The 24,293-nt window shown below is 55.1% G+C and overlaps 10 protein-coding genes and 1 non-coding gene across 11 annotated transcripts; 6 read left to right on the top strand and 5 right to left on the bottom strand.

The window, feature by feature from the left end:
- Nucleotides 1-104: 104 nt before the first annotated feature.
- F5144DRAFT_43229 (uncharacterized protein) lies at nucleotides 105-528 on the bottom strand. Its single transcript, XM_066784928.1, has one exon. The coding sequence runs from the start codon at nucleotides 422-424 to the stop codon at nucleotides 212-214; it is 213 nt and encodes a 70-aa protein (XP_066648675.1). The 5' UTR covers nucleotides 425-528; the 3' UTR covers nucleotides 105-211.
- Nucleotides 529-782: 254 nt separating this feature from the next.
- On the top strand, nucleotides 783-1,501 carry F5144DRAFT_43238 (uncharacterized protein). Its single transcript, XM_066784930.1, has one exon. The coding sequence runs from the start codon at nucleotides 991-993 to the stop codon at nucleotides 1,381-1,383; it is 393 nt and encodes a 130-aa protein (XP_066648676.1). The 5' UTR covers nucleotides 783-990; the 3' UTR covers nucleotides 1,384-1,501.
- Nucleotides 1,502-1,691: 190 nt separating this feature from the next.
- Nucleotides 1,692-3,230, bottom strand: F5144DRAFT_637104 (uncharacterized protein; the record flags this gene model as incomplete). The annotated part of the gene is made up of 2 exons (XM_066792645.1): nucleotides 2,115-3,230; nucleotides 1,692-2,054 (listed from the first exon to the last, which is right to left on the bottom strand). The coding sequence occupies exons 1-2, from the start codon at nucleotides 2,823-2,825 to the stop codon at nucleotides 1,692-1,694; spliced, it is 1,074 nt and encodes a 357-aa protein (XP_066648677.1). The 5' UTR covers nucleotides 2,826-3,230.
- Nucleotides 3,231-4,503, top strand: F5144DRAFT_43242 (uncharacterized protein). Its single transcript, XM_066784931.1, has 2 exons — nucleotides 3,231-4,001; nucleotides 4,057-4,503. Exons 1-2 carry the CDS (start codon nucleotides 3,635-3,637, stop codon nucleotides 4,323-4,325), a joined length of 636 nt encoding a protein of 211 aa, XP_066648678.1. The 5' UTR covers nucleotides 3,231-3,634; the 3' UTR covers nucleotides 4,326-4,503.
- A 3,507-nt stretch (nucleotides 4,504-8,010) lies between these two features.
- On the top strand, nucleotides 8,011-8,098 carry F5144DRAFT_t14. The gene has a single exon. It is a non-coding gene; the product is annotated as a tRNA-Arg (tRNA).
- A 2,388-nt stretch (nucleotides 8,099-10,486) lies between these two features.
- F5144DRAFT_597848 (uncharacterized protein) lies at nucleotides 10,487-12,079 on the top strand (the record flags this gene model as incomplete). The annotated part of the gene is made up of 4 exons (XM_066790900.1): nucleotides 10,487-10,531; nucleotides 11,187-11,295; nucleotides 11,661-11,770; nucleotides 11,825-12,079. The coding sequence occupies 4 exons, from the start codon at nucleotides 10,487-10,489 to the stop codon at nucleotides 12,077-12,079; spliced, it is 519 nt and encodes a 172-aa protein (XP_066648679.1).
- Nucleotides 12,080-12,567: 488 nt separating this feature from the next.
- Nucleotides 12,568-14,079, bottom strand: F5144DRAFT_43278 (uncharacterized protein). Its single transcript, XM_066784932.1, has one exon. The coding sequence runs from the start codon at nucleotides 13,976-13,978 to the stop codon at nucleotides 12,992-12,994; it is 987 nt and encodes a 328-aa protein (XP_066648680.1). The 5' UTR covers nucleotides 13,979-14,079; the 3' UTR covers nucleotides 12,568-12,991.
- Nucleotides 14,080-14,919: 840 nt separating this feature from the next.
- F5144DRAFT_43293 (major facilitator superfamily domain-containing protein) lies at nucleotides 14,920-16,985 on the bottom strand. Its single transcript, XM_066784933.1, has 4 exons — nucleotides 16,573-16,985; nucleotides 16,460-16,511; nucleotides 16,172-16,383; nucleotides 14,920-16,107 (listed from the first exon to the last, which is right to left on the bottom strand). The coding sequence occupies exons 1-4, from the start codon at nucleotides 16,841-16,843 to the stop codon at nucleotides 15,083-15,085; spliced, it is 1,560 nt and encodes a 519-aa protein (XP_066648681.1). The 5' UTR covers nucleotides 16,844-16,985; the 3' UTR covers nucleotides 14,920-15,082.
- Nucleotides 16,986-18,633: 1,648 nt separating this feature from the next.
- Nucleotides 18,634-19,987, bottom strand: F5144DRAFT_617273 (uncharacterized protein; the record flags this gene model as incomplete). Its single annotated transcript, XM_066791870.1, has 3 exons — nucleotides 19,459-19,987; nucleotides 19,142-19,367; nucleotides 18,634-19,091 (listed from the first exon to the last, which is right to left on the bottom strand). The coding sequence occupies exons 1-3, from the start codon at nucleotides 19,558-19,560 to the stop codon at nucleotides 18,634-18,636; spliced, it is 786 nt and encodes a 261-aa protein (XP_066648682.1). The 5' UTR covers nucleotides 19,561-19,987.
- Nucleotides 19,988-20,046: 59 nt separating this feature from the next.
- Nucleotides 20,047-20,888, top strand: F5144DRAFT_556037 (uncharacterized protein). Its single transcript, XM_066787953.1, has one exon. It carries the CDS (start codon nucleotides 20,553-20,555, stop codon nucleotides 20,784-20,786), a length of 234 nt encoding a protein of 77 aa, XP_066648683.1. The 5' UTR covers nucleotides 20,047-20,552; the 3' UTR covers nucleotides 20,787-20,888.
- A 208-nt stretch (nucleotides 20,889-21,096) lies between these two features.
- F5144DRAFT_480655 (uncharacterized protein) lies at nucleotides 21,097-22,497 on the top strand (the record flags this gene model as incomplete). Its single annotated transcript, XM_066785242.1, has 3 exons — nucleotides 21,097-21,208; nucleotides 21,271-22,109; nucleotides 22,174-22,497. The coding sequence occupies 3 exons, from the start codon at nucleotides 21,097-21,099 to the stop codon at nucleotides 22,495-22,497; spliced, it is 1,275 nt and encodes a 424-aa protein (XP_066648684.1).
- Between the last annotated feature and the right edge of the window lie 1,796 nt (nucleotides 22,498-24,293).

A 24,293-nucleotide genomic window follows, 5' to 3' on the forward strand; every position in this document is an offset into this window, starting at 1 on the left:
ACAGCCAGCATGTCACAAGCACATGTACAACTAACCAGGAGAAGTAAACGGGATGGATAAAACAAGCGATGACTTGGCGGCCTCGATTCCCAAAACGACAGCCCATCAGCCGCCTTCTGTGCGTGGCACCACAGACCCCCGCGCCGGCGGTTCAGGGCTCGGGATAAGCACGGCGCTCTCGCCGGCGGCGCATCCATTGGAGGGTAGCAGGTCAGCAGTTATCCCATGGCGCCGTTGCGGAACCTTCCCAAACGCCCACTCCTCTTGGGCGCAAGTGGAGCGGCGGGGTGAAGGCCACAGGCGTCGGGCGAGACGGCGCCTCTAGGGTGCCCAGCTGAGAAGCTAGCACCAGCGGAGAGATAAAACTAGATAAAACCATGCGCCAAATATAAGCGTAGTACGTTCCAAATCTTTTGATAAACATCGCAAAATGATCATAAAGCCACGAAGCCACAAGTTACCCGATCTGTAAAAGAAACAACTTTACGTGACCCTCTTCCACCATCCACAAGCCCCCCTCCCCCCCGGCACCACTCCCGACCCTATCAGGAAATTGTCCGTCCCGAAAAATGGCGCCACTCTCAGACCCTCCGACCCCCACGCCACCCATCGGCAAGCGGCGGTCAGGGGTTTCATGACTGACGAACGGACGGTCGGACGACAGCCGCATGGCGTGGGAGGGCAGGGGTCAGCCTCACTCCGAACCGAAACCCGCTAATGTACTTCGTAGACGCCGTCGGAAGCCGGCCGTGTTGGGGGGATGGGGGGGGTGGGATGGGGGGTGAAAGGGGAAGAGAGACAAGCAGGGGGCGGGCGGATGCAAAGAGTTGCTTTTATGTTTCGGTGAGGAAGCGTGTGTGGCGTGTGGCGTCGCCCCTTCTGTGCGACACACCCACCCGGCCGGCTGCAGGGTGTGATCCGCGGGATGGTCCGCGCGCGTGGGGGGTGCGTAAGGCTGTGTTTGTGTGACGCTGGTCGGTCTGACGTGGGATGGGTTGGTTTTTTGGTTGGGGCTTGGGGTTTTGTTTGTTGGTGGTGGTTAGAATGGGAGGGAGAGGTGATGAAGGGGGTGAGTACCCTTGGACAGACACGTTGTGTTGTATGATGCGGACAGGTGCGTGGACATTGGCGTTCATATCATGGGTTTGGCAAGGACAATATTATATCTTTGGCCAAGAACTTACAAACAACTTTGTATCCCCCAACAGCCAACAAGTGGACGGTAAATCTTCAGGAGTATCTCACCGCGGCGTACGCAAAGACGTATACAGCACTTTGCCGGTGATCAATGGATGGCGTTACAGTGCTTTACAACGGAGACTTGATTTAGGAACCTCCATGTTGTCGTGCACTTGTTTGTTTAGAAGCCAGGTCCAATCCTAGCCCCTTTCCTTAACAGTTGCCCTGGGAGAGCACGAGTCATCTTTGAAAGTCGACAGTAATAAGAGAGAAAGGCAAGGTTGCAACAGTAATATCACCCTTCAAAAGCGAGCGTAGTTCTACAAGAACTATGATGTGTGTTGAAAGCTGATCTCTGCGGAAGTAAATGGAAGACTCAAGTCAGTCCCTTGGTCGCAAGGCACGCAAAGGGGCACTGCATCAAGAAGCTAATAGTTCAAATGGGCCTAGTCTTGAAACAAAATAGAGATAGCTTGCGCTGTAAGGTCTGTCTAGTACCAATAATACAATACTCAAAGAGTCCAGTGTTGCCGTTTCCCCGCTGCATCCGCAGCCAGCTTCTTCTCAATCTCCAACACACCCGCCATCCCTTCCCGTATCTCCCTCACAGCTTGGCTATCTTCTTCCAGCCGCTTAAACGGCAGCCTGGGCACCGCGCACGACGCCTCGCCCGGGCCGTGGAAGATGGGCATCGCCGCCTTGACGCCAACAAAGCCATACCGGATGGCCAACCAATCCCCCTTGGCGACCTCATGCTGCAGCTCCCTCGCCTCTTTCAGCTTGCCCTGTTCAAACAGCTCCCCAATCCTCACACACGCCCTCGGCGCGAGGTTGGCGAACCCGCTAATCGTCCCATGGGCACCCACCACCAACCCCTGAAGGATAAAATCCGCACTACCCCCTCCCACAAAGAAGTCATCCCTCCCCCCCCTCACCTTGGGCGCCCCCTCCACCAGCCTCGCCAACTTGCCCGTATTCCCACACGTCAGCTTTACCCCCACAATCCTCGGAATCCTCGCCAACCTCAACAACACATCCGAATCCAAATCCACCCCATTCGCCGCCGCCGGAAAATTATACACCACCACCGGCAGCGGACTCCTCTCGACCACCCTCTCAAAATACCCCACCGACCCCTCCGCATCCATCAACCCCCGATAATACCCCGGCGGCAGCACCAGCGCATGGGTAGCCCCCGCCTCCTTCGCCTCGCGACACAGCTCGACCGTCTCCCGCACCGACATGGCCGAGCACCCCGCGATCAGCGGCAGGGGCGCGTGGGCGTAGTCGGCGTCGTGGCGCACGGCGTCGGCCACGGCCTCGAGCGCGGCGCGCCGCTCCCGCCGCGACAGGTGCACCGCCTCGCCGTTGGACCCGTGCACCACCAGCCCGGCCACGCCCGCGGCCAGGAGGCGCGCGGTGTGGCGCTGGGTGGCGGCGATGTCGATGCCGCTGTCGTGGGGGTTGGTGGTGGTGGTGGGGTCGTTGTCGGAGGGGTGGAAGAAGGCGGGCATGGGGACGTAGACGCCGCGGGGGAGGGGCGCGGGGGGTTGGTGGGTTTGGGATTGGGATTGGAGTTGGGGTGGGTTGGAGGAGGGGAGGTGGGTGGGTGTGGTTGGGGTGGTGGGGGGCTGTGGTGCCTCCATTGTGGTGGGTTGTGGTCGGTGATGATGGGTGTCGTCTTGCTCTGGAAAAGGAGAATGTGATAATCGAAAAGGGGCACTGTTTGGTGGCGATAAACCCCCAAAACGGATGCAGTCGTGGAGTTCGAGCAACAGTGAAGTGAGCTCAGGGACCGTTTACGTCAAACAAAAAGAAGTTGACAGGAAGGGACGGGTACGAGTGCAAGTGCAACAGCGGAAAGAGCATCGGAGGACACCAGCCCCGTCTTATAACCTTTAGTGAAAACAAGGATCAGCAAGCGGCCGCTGACCAGACACGCCGGATGAGGCTCTGTCCTTGCACCAGGTAACGACCTCCAGCATAAGGGGGCGTGTTCCTCAGTTGCCCGTTTGGCCGGCGTGGGGGTTCAGATCAAGCACGTATGCAGCCACCGGGGAGCATCCGGAGCGCCTCCATGCAAAAGGCAGATGGAAATTGCGCCACGGGAATAGCGTGGCATGTTTCGGGCCAGTTGAGCGTCTGATGTGATCACGGGAACGCTCCCGGTATATCACACATGCGCATACAAGCCACGCTGACTGACCGCTGTGCCCCGGGGTACACCGTGCATACCCTCACCGACAAATAGGGGCCGAAAGGACTTGGCGACATCGTTTCAGTTGTCAACCGTCCAAAGCAATGACCATGTCTGACGCCATACAATGAATGAAAAGGGTATATCGAGGTACTGGAGAAGATGGCTTGGTGCTGCTAACATTATGGAACTCTTGAGTAATAATGTAACGCGCTTGTGACGCTTCCTGATGATCGGAAGCAAATTCGGCAATTGGAAATGGAGAAAGTTCCAAGGCCCGGGGGGAAACCAGGGAAATGTTGCACAAACGGCAAGAGGGCAAACTTGGAAAGCACAAAGCCGGCTGAGGCCGGGTCTCCGTCAGTCGAAGCTTCCCAGCTTGACCCCCACGCTCGGGCAAAAGCTAAGATAGCGCTTGCCCTTGCCGCCAATAACATCCATCCCCGCTCTTCGAGAAAAGCTGCAGGGGCAAATTCCGACGACCTTCTGCATGCAAGCCTTGCCCAATCGTGGCCGATCCTTTGCACTCGTTTCTTTGGTCGCTCGGAAGGTGCACGATTCCCACGATCCCAAATCCCCCCAATCTGTCCCCACCCAATTCCGGCAATCTGGTCGTCTGCGGGGGGTGAGAAGCGAGAGCAACCCTCTTGCATCCGGAGGCTCAACTGACCCGCGTCCAGACGACACTGGCTGCAATGACAGTCGAACTGCTTGCTTCACCGCCGAACTGGCCCAAGACACCTACTTACAAGCATGGCCACATGGTCCGCGAGTTACAACATGGCAACTGTCATTGTTCCATCCCTCGTCGGTCCAAATTTCCACACGGAGATTGTTGCGGAAAGAAACGACGATCCCTTGCATGAAGCCCCTCTCACGTGAGCATAGTCAACGCTCCATCGGATCCCGCGGGGGGGTGGGACGATGCGAGCTTCCCCATGTTTTCTAACCTCTTCCGGCTTCGCTATCGACAACTCGCTTCGTTTCTCGACAGGCCATCCAGGTTCACACCACTTATTTCTCACCACCGACTGCGTATGGTAAAGCCGGCCAGCCCCTTCTCGTGTCCTAAAAGTTCCAGAACCCCATTGGTTCCGGATGGCCTTGTGATCAGGGAGGCCTCTCGTTGTTGTTGTTTACGCTTAACGTTTAGGGTGCGGCCACACAGTGGTCAGAAGCCTACTCGGCTTGTAGGACTTGCCGAGCTAGGTCATGCGTACATACAAATTTTTGTCCCACCGAGACAGCATCTCGAGTGCGGAGCGCATCTTTCAACGTGCCACTACTAGGTTGCCTTTAACAATGTGCCCCTTAACTTATCAGGATTACAAGCCTGACTGTCCCATGGACTGAGGGTTGAATTCCCGGATCGCGGCGTCGGTTGTGTCGTTGCGTCCCCTGCACATAACCCCAACCCTTCCATGCGCCTCCTTTCTTCCTCAACATCTCAGCTACGAAACACAACCAACATCACCAAGGTGGAGGGGCATAGATAGTTAAGAAGGACAAGCTTTTACCGCATCTTATGATTCACTTGTTAGGGATGTGTTCGCCAGTCCTAATAACGTCTGTAAGAGACTGGGACTTACTGCAAGGAATTAAGGACTTCACCCCGGGCTCGAGTATAATTGGATGGTTACGGGTAACCATTATGCTACAACGACTTCCCCAGTCTGGTGGATCGCTCGGATATGGTTCTCGATCGTCGCTTTGCCGCTTTGGTTGGCCCGGCTCACCCCGCCGTGGCCGCATCCGCAACATCCCCAACCATTCACCCTCTCATGACCGAGGCCTGGGTCCGCGACAGGGCCGGGCAGAGTAAAGATTTGGGGTGATAACCAGTCTTGAAAGTTGCCTTGAATCTTATTGGGGAGGTTGTACTTTTGTGTGGCCCGGGCTGCCACCTCGTTCACCATGTGACGAACCTACTCCAGGATCCTATCCTGCTAGGGTTCAGTGAAGGTAATCTTGCAAAGGATGCTTCGGTTCGGTGCAGCCAAAGGGTGCACAACAATAGACTTGTCTCAACAGTAGGCGTGTGAGCTTGTAGCGAACTGTAGTTGTGATTGCTAACTGGAGAACTCCCAGAGCTCTCCAGCATGAGTGACTATATACCTATTGTACATGAGAGTGTCATCGTACCTTGACGCGGGCTGCCTGGTGCTATGTTGCTAAGTGCTATGTCTGGTCTTAGCATCATAGCACCATAGCACTCGGCATCCCGGCTTCTCTTTCCCTTGATCCGATTGGTCGGTCTAGCGATTGGCTCGGATGTCCTGCGCCTCCCGAGCCCCGTCTGTTGGCATATTCGTGACACACCACCTGTGAATTGTTCATGCATCTGGTTAGATGCCTTGTGATGTTCCTAGTAGTGCCTTGCAACAGGTCGTGGCACCAGTGGCAGAACACTAAGGTCCATCTTCCCAACTCCAAGACGTGAATGTCCTCTTCTCTCGTAATCGGCATGTTGGGTTGAAGGATTATACATGCCTGGACGGTTCCGTTGCTTAGCGCTCGGTGAGGGTTAGGTGCCGGGAAGGAGACCGGCATGTAGGATTTGGGATCGAAGCAGCCGTCCTCAACACAATTTGGATTTGAGATCACTGATCTGCCAGATCCAGCCATCCCGCCAGACCATCACAGCTCGGCATCCCTCGCAGGGCTGAACTCGGCCTTGTTCGTGCAAATCCCAACACCCTTGAAAAAAACAAAAGCAAACTAACCACTCCTCCTCGAATCCTCCTTCCCACTGCTCTTCACTGGGTCAACAAAACGTGAACGGTCATCAACGAGAGCAACAAGTGATGAAATTACAAAAAAAAAAAAAAGCAAACCACCCCACTACTCCTCCATCACACGCTTTAACCTTGTTAGTATAGATTCGAGACTTGTTAGAACACAGTGAACTTACATCTTCACTCTCCGAAGAGGGGGGAGGGCTGGCGGCGGGGAGGTTGGTAGCGGTGGTGGTCGCTAGGGTTGTGGTAGTGGGGGCTGGGGGGACGGTGTCGGCGGCGGGGGTGGTCGGCGGGTGAGGGGGGGAGCACGGCCTGCGGCCTTCTTCTTGGCCCGCTGGGCCGCTTTTCTAGCCCTTCGTTTCTAAGTCCCTCAAGCATTAGTCTATGAACACCTATAGAAATAATATGTACTTGCGTTGGTCTTGTTGGCGCTCGGCGCGCCACTCGTCCCCATGAGGACCCGAGCAAAACTAGCGGCTGCGGCGGCGGCATGACGACACCAATTGATTACCGGTCGACCACTCGGGAGCGCTCAATGCGCGGCAAAGAAGAAGACAGACGGTGGAATATAAAAAAGAGCAGGAAGTTTATTAATGGATGTTTAAATCATGTTAATTAAAGGAAGTTAAAAGAAAAAAAAGGCGCTAAACCAGAGTACGGCGAGGTGGTGCGTGATGGGTACCCACGGGGGGTTAATTCGTGGCAAAGAAAAAAAGAAGAGGAAGAGGAGAGAATGGTTTTTTGACAATCAATATGTTTTAACGTGGCCCGACATCGAATTGTGCGCGTTCAAGTTGCTATAGATAGAAGGAGCTCTGGGAGCCGCGTCACACACCCATGGAAGGAGCTCTTGAGCCCACTGCGCTGGACAGCGCCCAGAAGCGTCCCGTGTTCCCAGGTTCAAGACACCCGCGAGTCTCGCACCCTCTACTGTCAGGAGTACGCCGGAAGCATACCTATTCTCCAGTTGCCCTCTCGTTTCATCTGATGCTAGATTCCCGAATCTATCTTTGGGTAGTCAAGTTCCGAGACAGTAGTCTCAGCCGAAACATGGCAACCAAGGTCTGTAGTGGTTCGACGATTGCCATTACTACTGAAGGCGCTGGGGAGGCAGACTCGACCTGCCGCCTCCATTTTGGGACTCACTGTTCATCATGGTGGGGTGGGTGACTTATGGAATGCCATGTGACACTGGGACGAAAACTTCTTCGTGCTTTTCCGTCCTTTGCCCAATTGGCACGCCGTCATCGGGTAGATTTCACACGGGTCAACTCATTCTCCGCCAGCCTCAACAAATTCTAGTGAATTGTCTTCGCGAGTGGAGCCGCACGTGCTGCACTAGATGCCCGCGGAGGGTGAAGCGCGCGAAGGACAAACCAGATTAGCGCGGAGGGTGAATTTGACACGCGAGGAAGTCGGCCCGCCCTTCGCGGACATTTTACTCGCCTTTTGAAAACCCGCAAGGCCCTTTACATTAACAATTACGGGATTTCTCTTTAGTATTTAGAGATGGTATAGGTCCTGTGACGAGCGAGCGAGGAATAGAGGCACAAAGGCTCAAATGATCCCACTCAATTACGTGAATCTAAAGCTAAAGAGAAGAAAAGAAAAGAATCAAGATACAAGATTCGCACAACTGTGGGAAAACACAGGTGGGAGGCGCACAGACCACCACTCGGGTTGCGGCCAGGGTTAGGGTTAGAACCTGCCGTCACACATACCTACTAAAAGAAAAGCACTCTACCTACATGCCAAGCCTTTTTTACCTGCATGCCAAGCTGGTCAAAGCGTACAACACCATATGTGGTCTTGTTCGGATATATCTCGTCGAATTCACTTCCTAGAGGCTCAGGAATATAATCTTCCCAATAGGAAGCTGCTATTAATCCAATCTACGGCCGTGTGGCGTAATGGTAGCGTGTGGTCCTCCTATTAATCAGAAGGATTCAGACTGAGGTTGTGGGTTCGAGTCCCACCATGGTCGGCCGAATTTTTTAGATGTTTATTTATCTACTTTTTTTTCTTCTTTTATCCCATCTCTCTAACTAGGCTAGGAACTATACTTACTAACTACTATATGAGACTGCTAATTGAACATAGTAACAAGGTGCTGGGACTCTACTGGACTCGATCTTTGAGAGACTCCGTAAGGATTAATTCCTCTTTTCTCAAGGAGTTTTGTTTTTCCATAGATTTCCAAGATGTCACGAATATGCCAACAGGTGGAACCTCGGGAGCGCGGGACGCCCCGAGCCAGTTATTCAGCGGACCAATCCGGAGGACGGAAGGGTGATCAGTGAGCTCAGCCGCTAAGAAGACTGAGCACACTGAGCACCACAATTGGGTCACCAATCAGGAAGCGCGAACTGGTCTAAGTGATCAGTGTGATCAGTATCTGGGTAGACTGAGCACACTGAGCACCATGGAAGTAGACAAGTATATAGTCACTCGTTCTGGAGAGCTCTGGGAGTTCTCCAGTTAGCAATCACAACTACAGTTCGCTACAAGCTCACAAGCCTACTGTTGAGACAAGTCTATTGTTGTGCACCCCTTGGCTGCACCGAACCTAAGCATCCTCGAGAGATTACCTTCAACGAAGCTGAACCCTAACAGGATAGGATCCTGAAGTAGGTTCGTCACACAAGATTACATAACTCAGAGACTATACTGGGCTTGCTTCTTCTTATTTGACGATATCTACCTTTAGATTCAGTATCTAGTTAACCATCTCTTCCACTAACGATGCTCGGCTATTACTAGCTCGTAGTAATTTCTAGCCCTAGGCTTAGCTTAATGTCATGAATGACCATAAGGGCGGCCAGGGAGGCTGCAGGCGGAGGCGCGGGACGCGCCGACAGCCAATCGCTTAAGGACCCAATCGAAGGGAAATCACTGCCAAGAAGGGATTATCACTAGTGAAGTAAGGACCTCACTGGTGATAATGACGGTTCACCAGCGACATGGGAATGTCACCAGTGAACACCTTGGGTGGACGGTGATAACAGTATGTATATAGTCACTCGTCCTGGAGAGCTCTGGGAGTTCTCCAGTTAGCAATCACAACTACAGTTTGCTACAAGCTCGCAAGCCTACTGTTGAGACAAGTCTATTGTTGTGCACCTTTTGGCTGCACCGAACCGAAGCATCCTCGAGAGATTACCTTCAACGAAGCTGAACCCTAACAGGATAGGATCCTGGGACAGGTTCGTCACACTTAATTGCTTACTTCCCCTACTAGCTCGAGTTTCACATCATCAGCTGCAATGGCTTTGCTCATTTAGTTATCTAGCTACCTTAACTACATTACAGGTGCCGAGGTGTGAGTGTAAGCGGGAGTGGGAGTTGTAGGTGTAAGTAACTTCCAAAACTCTCAGCTCCCGACACAACACTACCTTACCATACATTACCACTTGTAACACTACAACTAGCCTAAAAGCAAGCCTGTGTTTATAATTTTTCTTAACCACTATGATTGCTTTTATCACAGTTTCACAGTACGGTCAATGATCACCTAGGGTCAGCAGTAATGGGTAGTCACTTTTAAGGTTCGGTCCCACATGCATGATGCCGCGGCCCGCGCGGTCGCGGTGGACCGCCCCTTCCTCAAAGAGAACGTACCTAGATAGCGTTCGCGCGGACTTCCCCGACGACGACGAAATATTTGCAAAGGCGGCGCTGGTTATCGATAACTTCTAGAGCTCAATAATTTTCGACAAAGCAGGGAACCCGAACTCCTTCGCGCACATTAGACGGATGATATCGAGTTGCACCAAGACAGCCAACGACTCCCTCCGGAACGGGATAAACACGAAAAACAAGCCCCCAGCACGCAGGAAGTTCTCGCGCTCCAGTACTGCTCCCCAAAGGGAGAAAGCAGCAGCTCCATCATAAGCAACCTTGCAGAGATGGGCCTGGCCCACCTGATGGACGCGAGTACCGACGCCCCAGCTACGCATCACAACCAACACCACTAAGGTGGAGGGGCATAGATACTTAAGAAGGACAAGCCTTTACCACATCTTCGATGATTGGCGACTTGATCGGGTGGGACTCGAACCCACAACCTCAGTCTGAGATCCTTCTGATTAATAGGAGGACCACACGCTACACGACGTCGCAATTGCGGGACAGCAATTGCACGTTGTATTGTCACACCCCCCAGATCGAGACCGCCAGACGAGATCTGAACAACGAGTCAAATCCCCTTCTCCTGTCTTCCCCCGCCCTTTTCCCGCGGAAAGTGGACGTTCTAAAAACGTCCACTTCCGGAATTGCGACGTCGTTTTGGCGACATCGCTGGTTTAGCAAGGAGGTTGGTAAGTTCGCGATTTTGCAACGCTAATCTCACAACGACTCAACTATTCTAGCAGAGATGGCTAGCGATGAGGGGGGATTAGAGGAGGCCGCGACGGTGAAGGTATGCCATCGATGATTTCCCGCCACCGTCACCTTTTTGCTAACGCTTCTCTTAGCGCAGGCGACGACTCGGATCAAGGACCTCAAGCGGCAGCATTTCCTTCTTTGCAGGCCGAGATCAATTAAATTCCGGCGAGGACACACAGCGCATTGTTCCAGCAACACCAAGTGAACAGTCTACACGGACAATCAGAATGCAGCGATCCATACGCCGCAATGAATCGCAGTGGGGGGGCATCAACATCGAAGAGCCGGATACAAACGCGGCTGTTGCCCATAACGGGCCAGCCGGCATCACAGATCACACGTACAGGCAGGGCGAGGAAGGCGGCGTGGGTGCAATGTAGGGTGCCTTGGAAGAGGGTTGATGAGAGCTACGTGCTGACAAAAGAAAAGGTTGTGTAAACCTCGATTTTGTTGCGTTTTGAGCAAGTTACTCGGTGATGGATTAAGCTGCGTCGTTGGTCGAGTTCAGTTGCGTCCACGGTGACAGGTTGGGGGGTAGGGTGTGCACCAGGACTGGAGTTATGCATGGTGGAAGTCATAGGTGCACAGAATCGGAAGTGCATGTCAGGATTGTGATGAATTTGGATGTCTTGCGGTTCTGTATGAGATCGTGGGATACAGCAAGGTAATCCACGACCTATCGCGAACAGGACCTGATGTTGAAGGGTGCGAGCCTCACGAACGCCTTAAAGAACACGGGACCGTCTGGGACGCTGTCCGGCGTGAGGCCGGCCTCGGGAGCTCCTTCCGTCGGCAACAGTAGCTCCTGCCATCTATAGCCATTCGAAACGCACAATTCGAAGTGGGATCAGGTTAATATATACAGACTGTCAAAAATCCATTCTCTCCTCTTTCTCTTGCTTCTTCTTTGCCGCGCATGAAGCCTTCTCTCGTGGGTACCCATCACGCCCCGCCTCGCCGTGCTCTGGTTTACTGACTATTGCTGTTTTAACATCATCTAGGCATTAGAAACGCACATCCCACCTTTTTTCGTATGTCCCACCGTCTATCCTAGCCAGTATTTGACTGTTTGCTAATCAGGAATATCAGAAAAGAGTACAAACAGCAGTAAGCGCTTCCTGGCAGTCAACCGGTGATTGATTGGTGCTAACCATGTTTGATAGTGCCAGCCCTATTCGATAATCTGACTCCCCGGGCGGCCGCTGCTGCGGCAGCCAGCTTCGCTCGTGTCCTTGTCGGCAGTGGTGGCGCGCCTAGCGCCAACAAAGCCGCCGTAAGTACAGGTCATTTCGACACGTGTTCATAGACTAATGTCCGAGGTATTTAGAACCGGCGAGCTAGAAAAGCGGCCCAGAGGGCCAGAAAGAGAGCCGCCCGGGCCGCCGCCCAGGCTGTGGCCGTGGCCCCCGCCGCCGCCTGCTCCGAGCCGGTCGCCCCCCGGTCCCCCCCTCCCGCCGCCGACACCCCCGCCGCCAACACCGCTCCCCCGGCCCCCGCCGCCAACACCGCCCCCCCGGCCCCCGCCACCCCAACCATCCCCCCCGCCGACGCGTCCCCCCCTCTTCGGAGCGTGAAGATGTAAGTTCACTTCATTCTAACAAGTTTCGAATCTATTCTAATACGGTTAAAGCGAGTAATGAAGGGATAGCTTAGTTTGCCTTGTTTTTTTTCTTGTTTTTTTTAGAAATTTAAGGACCTGTTGCTCCCGCGTGATGGTGTCCGTTTACATTTTGTTGGCCGAGTGTGTGAGACATCCGATGCAGTTGATCTTCAGGATGCTCGTTCCTACAAGCTGCCAAGATTGGCCGCCTGGCGGCTCGAGATCACAATCACAGCGTATACCGCGTACAAGACTCGAAATGCGAGGGGTAGTATGCCTACGTTGTTACCGACAAATACTATGGTCTCAAAGACTGGAGAAGTGGAGATCCGAGAGGGCCGAGTAGGAGAACCCATCACCAAGCCTCTTACAGCTGGCTAGTCTTACGATCCCGCCTTAAAGCAGCCCGATATTGCTGTAACACTGACTGGGAAGCAGTTTAGAACCTGCTCCAGAGTTCTTCCTACAGTAGATGAAGACGCTCATGGCATGATCTAAGGGGGGCGGCGACGGCGAAAGTATGTCATTGCTTATTTCCCGTCATCACCACACACATTTCAGATCTGTTAACGCTTCTGTTAGCATTATCCTCGACGTGCCTCATCGCCAACTGGGCAGCCCGTGTCGCGAAACACCAAAGCAAGCAATCACCGCCACCTCCGGCTAAGTGTCTGTTGAACAACGAGTATGACCACTGTGCTGGTGGAGGTCAAATGGAGGGAAAGGAATCTTCAATTACACGTTGGTCTTTCTTTCGCTTCATACGCCTCCCTATACACTGCCTGACGGAGGCTCTAACACTGGAAACAGGCCCCCGCGGGGGATCCCGTGGGAACGGCGTCTCTCTCGATACATTTCACCGCCTACAACATCAACACGAATACCACATCGCCCTTATTCACTCGGGTCGATCATCACAATAGCCGCATTCCCGCCCGTCCTCCCGACAGCCACGTACAGCAACCCAGCATCCTGCGTCCGCCTTCCAAACACAGCCACCGTCGCCGCCCCGATCCCCGTCCCACTCACATCCTCCGCAACCACCCTCTCCACCCCAAGCCCCGCAGCCGGCGGCGCCCCAAACGTCACCTCCACCACGCCATTCCCCAACAGCGTCCCCACGTACGCCTTCCCGGCCCCAGTCCCATCCACCGCCAGCGCAAAATCATCCATCTGCTGGCCCTCCAGCAGCAGCTCCGCAGGGCCCGTGGGCACGGCGTCCGCATCCACGGGCGTGCGGCTGAACTTGGGCGTGATGGGGTCCACCCAGTACACGTACCCCGGCGCCGTCCGGATGCCGTTGACGCCCGACAGCGACGAGAAGGGCGTGGTGAAGGTCGCCGTTGACACGTCCAGCAGGTAAATGGAGGAGGTCAGCGTGTCGCTGAGAAGGACCCGGTTCGTGTCCCATGTTGCTATGCCGTTGATGAAGCCCGCCGCGGGGAGGGTGGTGAGTAGGGATACCACGGGGGGCGTGCTGGTGGTGGTGGGGGTGCTACTGGGGGCGGGGAATTCCAGAGTCCAGACTTTGGCGCTGGCTGGGGCGACTTCGGTGAAGGAGAGCATGTGCGAGCTGCCGAAGACGTAGGTTTCTGGGGTGGTGGTGAGCTGTGTGATGCCGGTTAGGTTGAAGGTGCCCGGGACGGTGGCCAGGAGGGTGCCTGCGCCTGTTGCGGGGTTGATTTGCCAGATCTCAGGGGCGTCGCCGCGGGTGGCGAGGATGAGCCCGTTGGGGCGGACCGCGAGGTTCTCGAACCATGATTCTGGCGCTATGGTGCCGGGGATGGTGAAGATGGGGGTGGGAGTCGATAGGGCGAGGGCTGGGATGGAGGAGGAGAGCAGGAGTAGGCCTGCCCTCATGCTTTGCCACAGGTGCCTCATGTTGAATGGGGCGAGAATAGTACCTTGGGTGCGTAGAAAAGATTTAGAGTTCAGCCTCCACCGCCTGCATGATGCTGCTCAAAGGAGAAGGAAGAGAAGGGAGCACGAGCATGAAGGCCACGGGGGATCCCCATTAAGACATCTTTTCCCGCCGAACTGACGCTTTCGGTTCAACCCCCGCGTCGTCTGCCAAATCGAGCTTCTAGACAGGGTAGTTGTGTGACAGCGTCGTGTTGAGATCACCAACAGACCTGCCCAGAGCCTCGAACCCACAACACAATGCGTTGGAGTGGTTGGCTCGCTAGCGGTGTGCTAGCCCCGCTCCTTGGCGCTAATATAGGTAGCATCGCTTGTCGTTAGTCCGCGTGGGAAACATGTTTCACAAGGGGGGATCAGCTCGCTTTTGGCCCAGCCTGCCGGCGGCTCTCGACGATCTCCGAAGACAGTTAGCTAGCTCCCGGGTCTCTGGCAAATGACGAGGCGAACCGCAGGCGCCGTTGGCTTAGGGTTATCATGGGGGCCCGGGAATCACCTTACCCCAACCGGATACCCAGGGGCGACTTCTGAGAACGCAAGAAAGGGGGAAGCGCTGCTAAGAGAAAGACAGAGAAGCGGAATTGGCGTCGTATCACCAATATCCCTGAACTGAACAAGGATTCAAGGGACCCCAAGAGGTTAAGATTGACAGAGAAGGAAATAAGACGCTCTCCTCTCTTCAAGGCTAGAGTGGCATTGACAGCTGGGGTACGAATAAAGTAAGGGCATTGTTGGAAGAACATTGGATCTTCTTATTTACTAATACCAGTAACAAGCCCCCGAGTCTAATATCTTATCAAGCGCCCAGTGGCCCTATGCAACCCATCAAAACAAACATTCCACCATGATCCAGATGCTGCCCATCACTACCCGTGACCCCTGATTTTGAGAACCAAAAGAATAAACCCAAAACACCGCCATGAATGCCCCACAACTCTATCCCTGGCTTCAGGGTGATAGCCCCTTTGTCCGTATTATCACCCACTCAACCTCCGTATGCAGCACCTCTACCCCCCAATCTAACCTATCACACAAGATGTGCGACCAACAAGTGACACAGCCAACACTTTACGGGTTGGCGACATAGCTCCTCGCCCTCTCGAGATCCTCCAGATCCTCATGCAACGGCGCGGTCGGATCAATCGGCTTCCTCGCCTTCTCGGCATCCGAATCCGACGTGTCCTCCTCATCCCCGCCAAACGCATACTTGCTGCGCTTGCGAATCGCCGCGCCATAGCGCCAAAACAAGAACGGAATCGCGCAGCACGCCAGACTCAAAAACGCCAAGAAGCTCGACGCCCACTGATCACCCATACGATCATACATCTGCTCGGTGAAGAGCACGACGCCGGCGCCCCAGAAGGAGCGGATGAAAGTCTTGGCGGCCAGCGCCGATGCCGCCTGGTGCTGGTACGAATCCACCAGGTAGTTGTTGGCCGAGTTGTACAGGAAGATGAAGCCGAAGCCGACGGGCAGGCCCGCGAGGCAGGGGCCGACCCAGATGAGCTCCTTGTAGGACGTCCACGCGAAGATGAAGAGCCCGATGGGGATGAACCAGCAGCTGATCATCATGGGGATGAGGCGGGTCTCGGCGGGCGGGCGGCCGTTGTGCTTGGCGACGAGGGTCAGGTAGTGCTTGTTGACGAGCGGGGCGCACGTGGCGGAGAGGATGACGCCGACGGCGATGGGGATGAACATGAGGCCGGTGGTGCCCGAGGAGTAGCCCTTGCGGACTTCGAAGATGATGGGGTAGGCGACGAAGAACATGTACAGGAGGCCGTAGAGCACCGACATGTACAGGCTGACGAGGAAGACGATGAGCTCACGGAAGAGGAGCTGGAAGGGGCGGACCAGGAAGACGCCGATGCGCTGGGAGAAAGGGCGCGGGTCGAGCTCGGCCTCGGTGACGTGGCCGTTGTCGCCGGTTTGTTTTCTTAGTTTGGCGGCGCGGCGGGCGAGGATGGTGGGCGCGTACGTCTCGGGCACGGTGAAGGTGATGAGGATCCAGACGATAAAGGACAGGATGAGCTGGATCCAGTACAGCCAGCGCCAACCGGCAGCGTCGGACAGGAAGCCGCCAACGAGAGGACCGACTGTGAAGATTAGGTTAGCGGATGGAGCTATAAGATGCCGCCAGCGTTGGGGGTTGAGACATACTGGCAGGACCGATGAATGGGGCGGCAGAGAAGGCGGCCATGGGAACACCGCGCTCCTCGTTTCTCCAGAGATCAGCAAGCGTGCCACCGACCAGCGTCATGGGTGCTGAAAACGCGATGCCGTCGATCAATCTGCAAACGATGAGGGTGCCGATGTTCTTGGAGACTGCGCATGGAATAATCAAAACGACGGCGATAAAGAGCGTGGAACCACTAAGACGACGAATGTTAGCCGTCTGTGATCATCACCCTCTGACCGCTATGGGCAAGAAAGAAAGGGAGATCATACTAGATGATGCGTCTCCCAAAAACCTCAGAAAGAGGTGCGAAAATCATGGGACCTAGGGACGTGTCAGCCACCTGCCAGACAGGATGCAGGAGCAGGTAAAAAGACAAACTCACCAACACCAAAGCCGACGACGAACACTGAGATCGGCACAAGAGCAGCCTCATGGCTGACGTTGAAAGATTCGGAAACACCCGGTATGTCCGAGGTGATGACACTGGAGTTGAAGGCGACGACGAAACATGTGACGGCAACGACCATGGTGATGTACCACTTGTATGCCTTTGACCAGTTCTTGGGGTTCTCCGGGTCCCCATCCGCAAAAGCCACCAGCTTATAATCCTGCCGTGTCTCCCCCCCATTGGGAAGTTTGTCGGGTTTATGCATGTTGTATGGGATATGTAACGGTCGACTTGTGCTTTGATATGCTTCCCTAGGCCCTCCCGCTTCTTCGAAGAACGATCGACAGCACCGGTTCGGGTTTGGATTCACGAGCGGCCAAAAAGGATCGATAGTGGTGCGGCCTGACTTCGCTTTGAGGCCTATACAGTCCTGGTCGGTCCCGACTCCTGAAAGAAGGGAAGGAGAACGGGATGCTAATCGAAATATGTAGAAAGGACAGAACACGATACAAGCCCCAAGTCCCACGCTTGATCCAGTCTTCCAGCCATTTAGGGGGCCGTCCAGTATTTATACTCCATGGTTAGGTTATGGAGAAGCGGACATTGTTCGGATTCTGTCGGGGACTGAATCAGAATGACTGGGATAGAAACACAGTCCACTCGCCCGATCGTCCTTATCACGACAGTTAACCACGAGCAGCCCCGAGAAAAGCTGAACGGCGCGAAATCTGGCATAGAGTTTGCCTCAGGGATCTCGGTCCGCCCTGAGCCGTGTTTGACCAATGCGCGACTCGGATAGCGGAAGCTGTAGCTGTTATCACCCCATCGCCGTTCTCGTGGTGGCGACAGTGGAGCTCTTGAAACATTCTTCGGGGACCAACATGACAGTGAGCCAGGGGTAGAGCGCCTCAAGCCCCTAGCCGATCTTGGCAACATCACAGCGCCAAGGGCTTCCAGATCCTTTCCCGGGATCGGCGCGAGGAATAAGTGGGCGGGAGAGTCGCTGGTTGGCCGAGCTGTTCGGCATCTCGCCGTCCATGAAAGCGCGAGATGTCGCTCCAAGTTGACGATAAAATGCACGTGTTGGCTTCGCGACCCGAGATCAACCTCTCGACAAACGAATGAAGCGAGACAGACGTCCCTCGCGCAGTTGCTCACCAAACACTGGTCCTCCAAACCGATATCTCGAATCGAATAATATCCTCTCGTGGTCGAGGTCTTGAAAACGCGGACCAAAGGACTCTAGAAAGCCTGAAACACCTATCGCCGTCCCTCGCGTCAGCACGTTGGAGTACACGCACACCGAAACATTTCCAAAGGTCGCCCCACGCCTGATGAAGGCAACAGCACGAGTCGATACCCTGGCGCGGCGGGGCTTGCCTTGTTTTGCTGTGGTTTCGGGCCGTTGTCTCCGCTAAACAGAAGCAACTTGTTTACCGATCAGCCGAACAGCTTCCGTTTGGCCGCTAAACAACACATTGCGGGATTGAGGATAAATTTTTGCTTTGGCCAGCCGTATGACGTATTGCTTGTGATAGATCGGACGGGAGCTGTTCTCTGGCGTGATTGTTGCCGCTGATGACGGTATTCGGTTTGGTCTCGAAGAGATGACGAGGTGACCAAACGGAGGCATCACGATGCACTGCTTCATGACGACGTTCAAACTCGGGACGGACTCTGGACATCTCTGTTGACTGGTGAAAAACATTGGAGTGGAGAACTCGGTGTGTGCTGTGTGGGCTTCCAGAGATTGGCTAAGCAGAGCCCGAAGAGGGTCATCCTTGCAGTCGTTGTTAAGCTTTCGGGCAGCACGCAGACTCTGCCCTACATACATGCAAGGAGGTGGGTCTACCGGGATACCCTCAGACGAATATCTCTCCCAGGCGCCTGCTACTGTCATGAAAGCATGCTCGTTCCAGCCTGTTGGTTCCTCAAGTCATGTCGGTCATGTCGGTCTCGGAAAGGCGGTTGGGGTGACTTGGGTTCGAAAAAAGGATATCGGAATTTGCTGGGTAAGGTAGCTGTAGCCACATGCAATTATCTATCCACCTATAATTAGCATTTATGATTAACATCATTGAGCGCTGTCCAAACTTCAAACAAACGAGCACACATTCCCCAATCCTGGTTCATGACACTAATCAACCGCACCGCCTGTAATGCGGGCCGCACCGTCCGCGCTTCTGTTCCGTGAATCTGCGTGGGCCAGCCACTGCCATCGTCTCTATCATCAACCGCAGCGCAAACATCCACTCGGGGTCTGGCATACCCACCAGTGCTGATCGGTGCCACACAGGGACGGCTACGTTGCGGGCCTCCCTTCCTGTCACCAAAGGCCGGAGTGGCTGCGGCACGACCCCAGCGCCAGCGAGCCGTCGAGGCCCACGTGGAACCGAGATATCGGGGGGACGGCGGGTAATGCATATCCTCCGATGATGCGATGCAAGTCCCACAGGCCTCCTGACCAAACCTGTATTCGCGGCGGCGTTCCCGGCCCGATGCTGGCGTTGACGCTGAAGCGGTCGATCGTCGAACTCATCCTAATCGTCCGACGACGATTCACTGCTCGAGTCAGCGCAGGTCGAACCCTCCGTGCTGTCCGACTGCGGTTCGTCGGGGTCTGGCAGGTTCTCCCGGCGGATCTCGTCGCGGAGTGGTGATGGCCGGAGCGGCGCGTAGCGTTCGTGAATCTCGCGCTGGAGGGCCTGCGCCCGAAACTCCTGGAATAGTAGACGCCTGTCGCGTTGAGTCTCTGTGAAGAGTGTGCTTCTGTCGAATTCCGTTTTCCGCTGTGCAAAGTCTGTGTCAGTGCCAAGTCCCTTCCAGGCTTTCAGACCGTAGAAGTGGCGTGCTGTCTGTCCCTAGCTTACTCACACGCACCTTTTTGGACGGCTGAAAAGTGTGGCCCTCTAGTTCAAACTCCTGCTGCAGTATTTCCTCTTCGAAGGTGGAGCTGATAGGAATGCTCTCCGAGGCAGGCATTATCGTGCGGCTTGGCGGGGAGAGGACGAGAGAGACACTGGTGTTGTGGGTTGGGAAGAAGGTAAGCTCAGAAGGAGATGGTCGTGACAGACAGATCCACACAAGGTCGCTGTGGATGGGTGTATTTGATACTAGCGGATATGAGAGTCTTTAGGTTCCTAAGGGAGGAGCTTGGGAGGGGATGGAAAGTTCGTCGTTTTCGCAAAGCGGAGGGCGAGGATGAGATTTGTGAGGGCAATGAGGGCAATGAGATGTGTTAGTACTGAGGGAAGTTGATTTTCTGGGCTCTTGCGTAAATGGACATCCCGTGACCAAAATCGTTGACGTTTCGACTCCGCCTGCCGTCCAATGATTCTACCCAACCTAGGTACCTACCTAGGCAGGCGCGGATATCGGACACACATTCCGTCAACATTCCGTCAACATTGCCCAGGCCGACGTCGAAAACCACAACTATGACACCACCTAAGTGCATTCGCGGAGCTCGCCGATTTGGTTACGTCACGATCTTACGAGACGCACAAGCTCGCTCTTCAGCGCAAAACTGACTTTGCGATTCGATCAGGCCTGTGGCCGACAATCCTGTGTCATGTAAGGCGCCCTCGACAGCCTCAGTGACGGTACTAGCACGTCAGGGAATCCCGTTGTTTGGGTAACCAGCGTGCAACGCTGGTAAATCCTCCGTGCCTTGCCGACTTTCATACAGTTTGCGTCCAGGCCTCGTCAGTGAGCAGGTAACGCTACCCGCATTACCTAATTACCATCACGAGGCGCATTTCCGCACTTAGATACATGGATGCAATGCCACCCGCGCAGATCTCCCGAGCATTGATTGGGGAAACGACGAGGGGGTCATCGCCGTTATCTCACCGTTGCCCGTCCTCACTCCTCCCCCACCACCGAGCCCGTTGATACCAGGATGGGCACCATACCCTCTGGCATTGAAGAGGGAAATTGAAGGGTGAGACCACTTAGTTGCGGTTTCCCACACCATGGATGACCCATTTTTTCTTCACGTCATCTACGTCACGCCCCTTCCGCCACTTTCTCAGCTGATTTCCACCATCGAGCTTGCTCAACTTTTGCAAACACAACCATATCGGATAAAAGGATTTTTAGTTGCGAGTTTTTGTCACTTGTGTTGTTTGACAGTCACCGGCTTGTGGACGATGTGGTTTTGCTGGGCCCGCCGCCCGGGCCCGATTTGGGTAAATTGGCACAGATAAAAAGACCCTGAATATAATCTAGAAAATCATGGTATGATGATTCTCCGGCACATATGTTGATCGCAAGGAAGTGGATACTGCCCGAGAATCTTCGTCATTATTGCCAGCGAGGAAATGTGTGATGGGAAACGCATGGGGGAAAATGGTTGGACCCTGGCTCGCCTATCATCACGTGACATCTGCACTTGATTACGGTATTTCCAAAGCTGTTCCGCCGCGACGCGTCGTTTCTGTCATCTCAATACGAAGTCTGTCGCCAACATCGACTGTATCCCGTCGATAGCAGTGGTGCCGGCCTCATCTCGGAAACATGCCGCGCCACGTGGATCAGGACGTGCATACGTCTTTCGTCGAGTTTCGCGCTGGTGGTGAGTATTCCCGTCTCCCTGTCCCCCGGGTAGTAACCCGTTCCCGTATTGACAGTATGTTACCCATCGCGCTGAGCATCCTGGAGGCTGACTTCTGCCCGTCCCCACATGCATAGATGACCAGAAATGCGTTTCCGTGCAGTGCCTTTTCTGCCAGCAGGTCAGAGCAAAGAATACGACCCGCCAGAAGCAACACCTCCTCCAGTGCGCCCCATATCTCCAAGCCCACCCCGAAGTCGCTCTGCAGGCTTCGGCCGCATCAGTTGCAGCAGCACCAGCTCCCGCTCCCGGGCCACAGGGACATGCGCCCCCTCCCCCTCCGCAGCACCCGACCGCCCACGATGCACCACACCCACAACACGCATCCCACCCGCCGCCTATCCCCCCCATCCCGCCCGTCGTTGCTTCCTACGGTCACGATGACGTCGCCAACGAACATACGAACTTGAGCTTCATGCCAAATCCCGGCATCAATGGGTCACCAAGCCACAGCCGCCCGTCACTGGGAGTCGAGGGGACACCCGCAGCCAAAAAGCAAAAGACGAAGCAATCCCCGGCTTCGAACCTACCCGAGATTCCCCTTCGCGATGTCCACGCAGCCTTCGTCGAGTTCCGGGCCAAGGAGGACGACAAGTGCATGTCAGCTCGATGCATCTACTGCAACCAAGTCCGCGCCAAGAATACATCCAGGCAGAGGGAGCATCTGATGGCGTGCGCTGGCTATCAGTCCGTGCTGAAGGATAAGATTCCGGCCAACAATCTCCGTCACCAGTTCGACGAGGACGACGTTGCGAGCTCGCTGGCACTGCCTGCCCCCGCTCTCGATCTCGATTTTCGAATGAGCATAAGAGTCAAGCCCAAGCTGAATGTGGGCTCCGGCCCGGCAGGTCGCCAGAGCTGGATCTCCTGTATTGGTGGGCAGTGGGCCGGCAGTTGGGGGAAGGGTGTACTTCTGGTAAGGAGTTGCCGCACATCCCCCCTTACGTTTCACATTAAAGCTAACGGCATCGATCCCACAGCCGAGTGGGCAAGACGTCCAGACAACCGTCAAGGACACCGCAACGCGCATAGACGCGCGGTACCTGATGCAGACCAACGACGAACACCCCGCGCTGATCATTTGCAAAATCACCGGATGGCTGACCGGCGAACGCGACGTCATGGAGAGGCTGCAAGACCCCGTCGCCGCGGACAACGTGGCCGCCCATAGGTACCGGCTCCGCGTGACCATGGAGCTCGAGACGGGCGACGAGCGCTACCAGGAGATAAACACGGGCACCTGGCTCGGCAGCGGTTGCCGGCGCGGTGCCGAGATAGTGTACGATGCTTACCGTATCGGCTGAGCGGTGCGGTGAAGGTCGGACTCCTGTCGTAGGACAGGGAGTATCCGTCACTCTATAGGTTCTTTTTTTATTCTTTCCTTTGCATTCTCGTCGGGTTCCTAAACTGTAATCTCTCTCTTTATCTGGAGTTCGGCGCGGAATGGACGGGAGGGCTTCTTTTCGAAAAGCTGGTCTGTAGTTGCTAATCTACCATCCCCTCGCATCATGTTCTCAAGGGCCGCCCCCCGGCAGATTTGTTGTGGCTGACTGAACCCGTCCACGATTCCTCACGCCACTCAACCCTGCTCATGACAAGCCAAACACCTCACTTTCACACTCTCCCGGCCTCCGCCCCCAAATCCTCCACCTCACCCACCGCCCCCACCCCCTCTCCCCCCATCGCTCCCAAAACTTGATGAGCACCACCTTGCCGGCGTCTGCCGGTACCTGAAGTACCAGCGGTGGCCAGCCCTACCACCGTCCCGCAACGCACTCGGTGGCAAAAGGTGATGAGCTGGGAGGCGCCCGTGCTCGGTAGAGTGTTGACGGTATGTCCAAAGGCGAGTTCGGTTCATTCCCTAGGATTTGGACTGGGCGGGTGAGTCTTTACATGTCTTTGAGGTGATGCTCGCACTTGGGGTAGTAGCGGTTGTGGATTGTTTGGCCATCGCCCAACTTCTTTTCGGCACTTGTGTGAGTGTGGTAGTGGAACCCGTGGCTCTCGAGGGTAAACCGCTCTTCTTCCCCTGACACGTCCACCACTGTTGCAGTCACGGGGATCATGGGCCGTTCATTCGTGACTTGATGATTGCTTTTTATCTCGTCATTCGTCAGCTATGCATGACACAAGATTAACCCCCTTAAAAAGGAAAAAAGAAAAGAAAAGTAGCCCTGCAAATGCCTGATCTCCCGACATAAATGAGAGTGGATGCGTTTCCAGCTTCAGGGTCGCCGCGATATTTGATGGCGGTGACAAGGTCGTGGCTCATTATCTCGATCCTGCTCCTTCGGTCCGCCTATGGCGACTTTGTGTTCAGTTTGGTCGTGCTGATACCAGTAGCTGAGTGGTTAGGGCATTCGGTCCACGCCAGCCTCACTCTTCGTCTACCGCGGGGTGCTGCAACCTACCCCGCTCTGCTCTTTGGCATGCTTTGCTAACAGTGTCAGTGGCTGGGATATGTACCCTCATTACCTATCACAGCGTAATTGGCACCCACAGGCCATCACCAGTGCGCCCCAGTCTCCTCAATCGTATGTCGGGGATACACTCCCTCATTGGATCCGCCTATCAATCGGGATTTGGAGAAGAGCGGGAAGAAAGAACAGCGTGGCACCACGCATCCCTGGGCTGGGCGACGCTATTCGGCTCGTTGGCTTGACACGTCCGAGCCGCGATATCGAATGTTGCATGCATGCAGGACATGCAGCGTGCTATTGGGACCGAGAAGTTGGAGATTGGGATCCTCGCCCTCTCAAGACCGTGCGGTCCGATGCTCTGTATGCAAAAACCCCTGCTTGGCCTGCAATCTCGCTATCGTGCGCCGACGAATGACCGGATGTTCGGGGCGTGGGTAGTCGGCGGCAGCGCTGTGTTTTGATATGCCGGGGGCACGGCCGTCCTCTTTTGGACTCGTTTTGGGGGGGGGGCGGGGCTGGCACAAACCGAGATCGACAATCTAACCAGCGAGACATTTGGGGTAAAAGCAGCCGGGAGCTCCCGAGAGGTCTCATCGCGGCTTGAATCGTTCTAGAAGAGCTACACGGGAGGTGTCTGGCGGGCAGAAAGCCAGAAATGACCTCGCCGTCCTAGTAAAATC

The sequence above is a fragment of the Chaetomium tenue genome (assembly GCF_020726465.1).
Source record: "Chaetomium tenue strain MPI-SDFR-AT-0079 chromosome Unknown F5144scaffold_1, whole genome shotgun sequence".
Taxonomy (NCBI): Eukaryota; Fungi; Ascomycota; class Sordariomycetes; order Sordariales; family Chaetomiaceae; genus Chaetomium; species Chaetomium tenue.

Bases quoted from the DNA above. Each gene is read 5' to 3' on its own strand.
- F5144DRAFT_43229 (XM_066784928.1), bottom strand. From the start codon at position 424: ATGTTTATCAAAAGATTTGGAACGTACTACGCTTATATTTGGCGCATG.
- F5144DRAFT_43238 (XM_066784930.1), top strand. From the start codon at position 991: ATGGGTTGGTTTTTTGGTTGGGGCTTGGGGTTTTGTTTGTTGGTGGTG.
- F5144DRAFT_43242 (XM_066784931.1), top strand. From the start codon at position 3,635: ATGGAGAAAGTTCCAAGGCCCGGGGGGAAACCAGGGAAATGTTGCACA. The intron at 4,002-4,056 runs GTGAGAAGCGAG...ACCCGCGTCCAG, and splicing joins AATCTGGTCGTCTGCGGGGG to ACGACACTGGCTGCAATGAC.
- F5144DRAFT_43278 (XM_066784932.1), bottom strand. From the start codon at position 13,978: ATGAGGCACCTGTGGCAAAGCATGAGGGCAGGCCTACTCCTGCTCTCC.
- F5144DRAFT_43293 (XM_066784933.1), bottom strand. From the start codon at position 16,843: ATGCATAAACCCGACAAACTTCCCAATGGGGGGGAGACACGGCAGGAT. The intron at 16,512-16,572 runs GTGAGTTTGTCT...ACACGTCCCTAG, and splicing joins CGTCGTCGGCTTTGGTGTTG to GTCCCATGATTTTCGCACCT. The intron at 16,108-16,171 runs GTATGTCTCAAC...TAATCTTCACAG, and splicing joins CCCATTCATCGGTCCTGCCA to TCGGTCCTCTCGTTGGCGGC.
- F5144DRAFT_556037 (XM_066787953.1), top strand. From the start codon at position 20,553: ATGGATGACCCATTTTTTCTTCACGTCATCTACGTCACGCCCCTTCCG.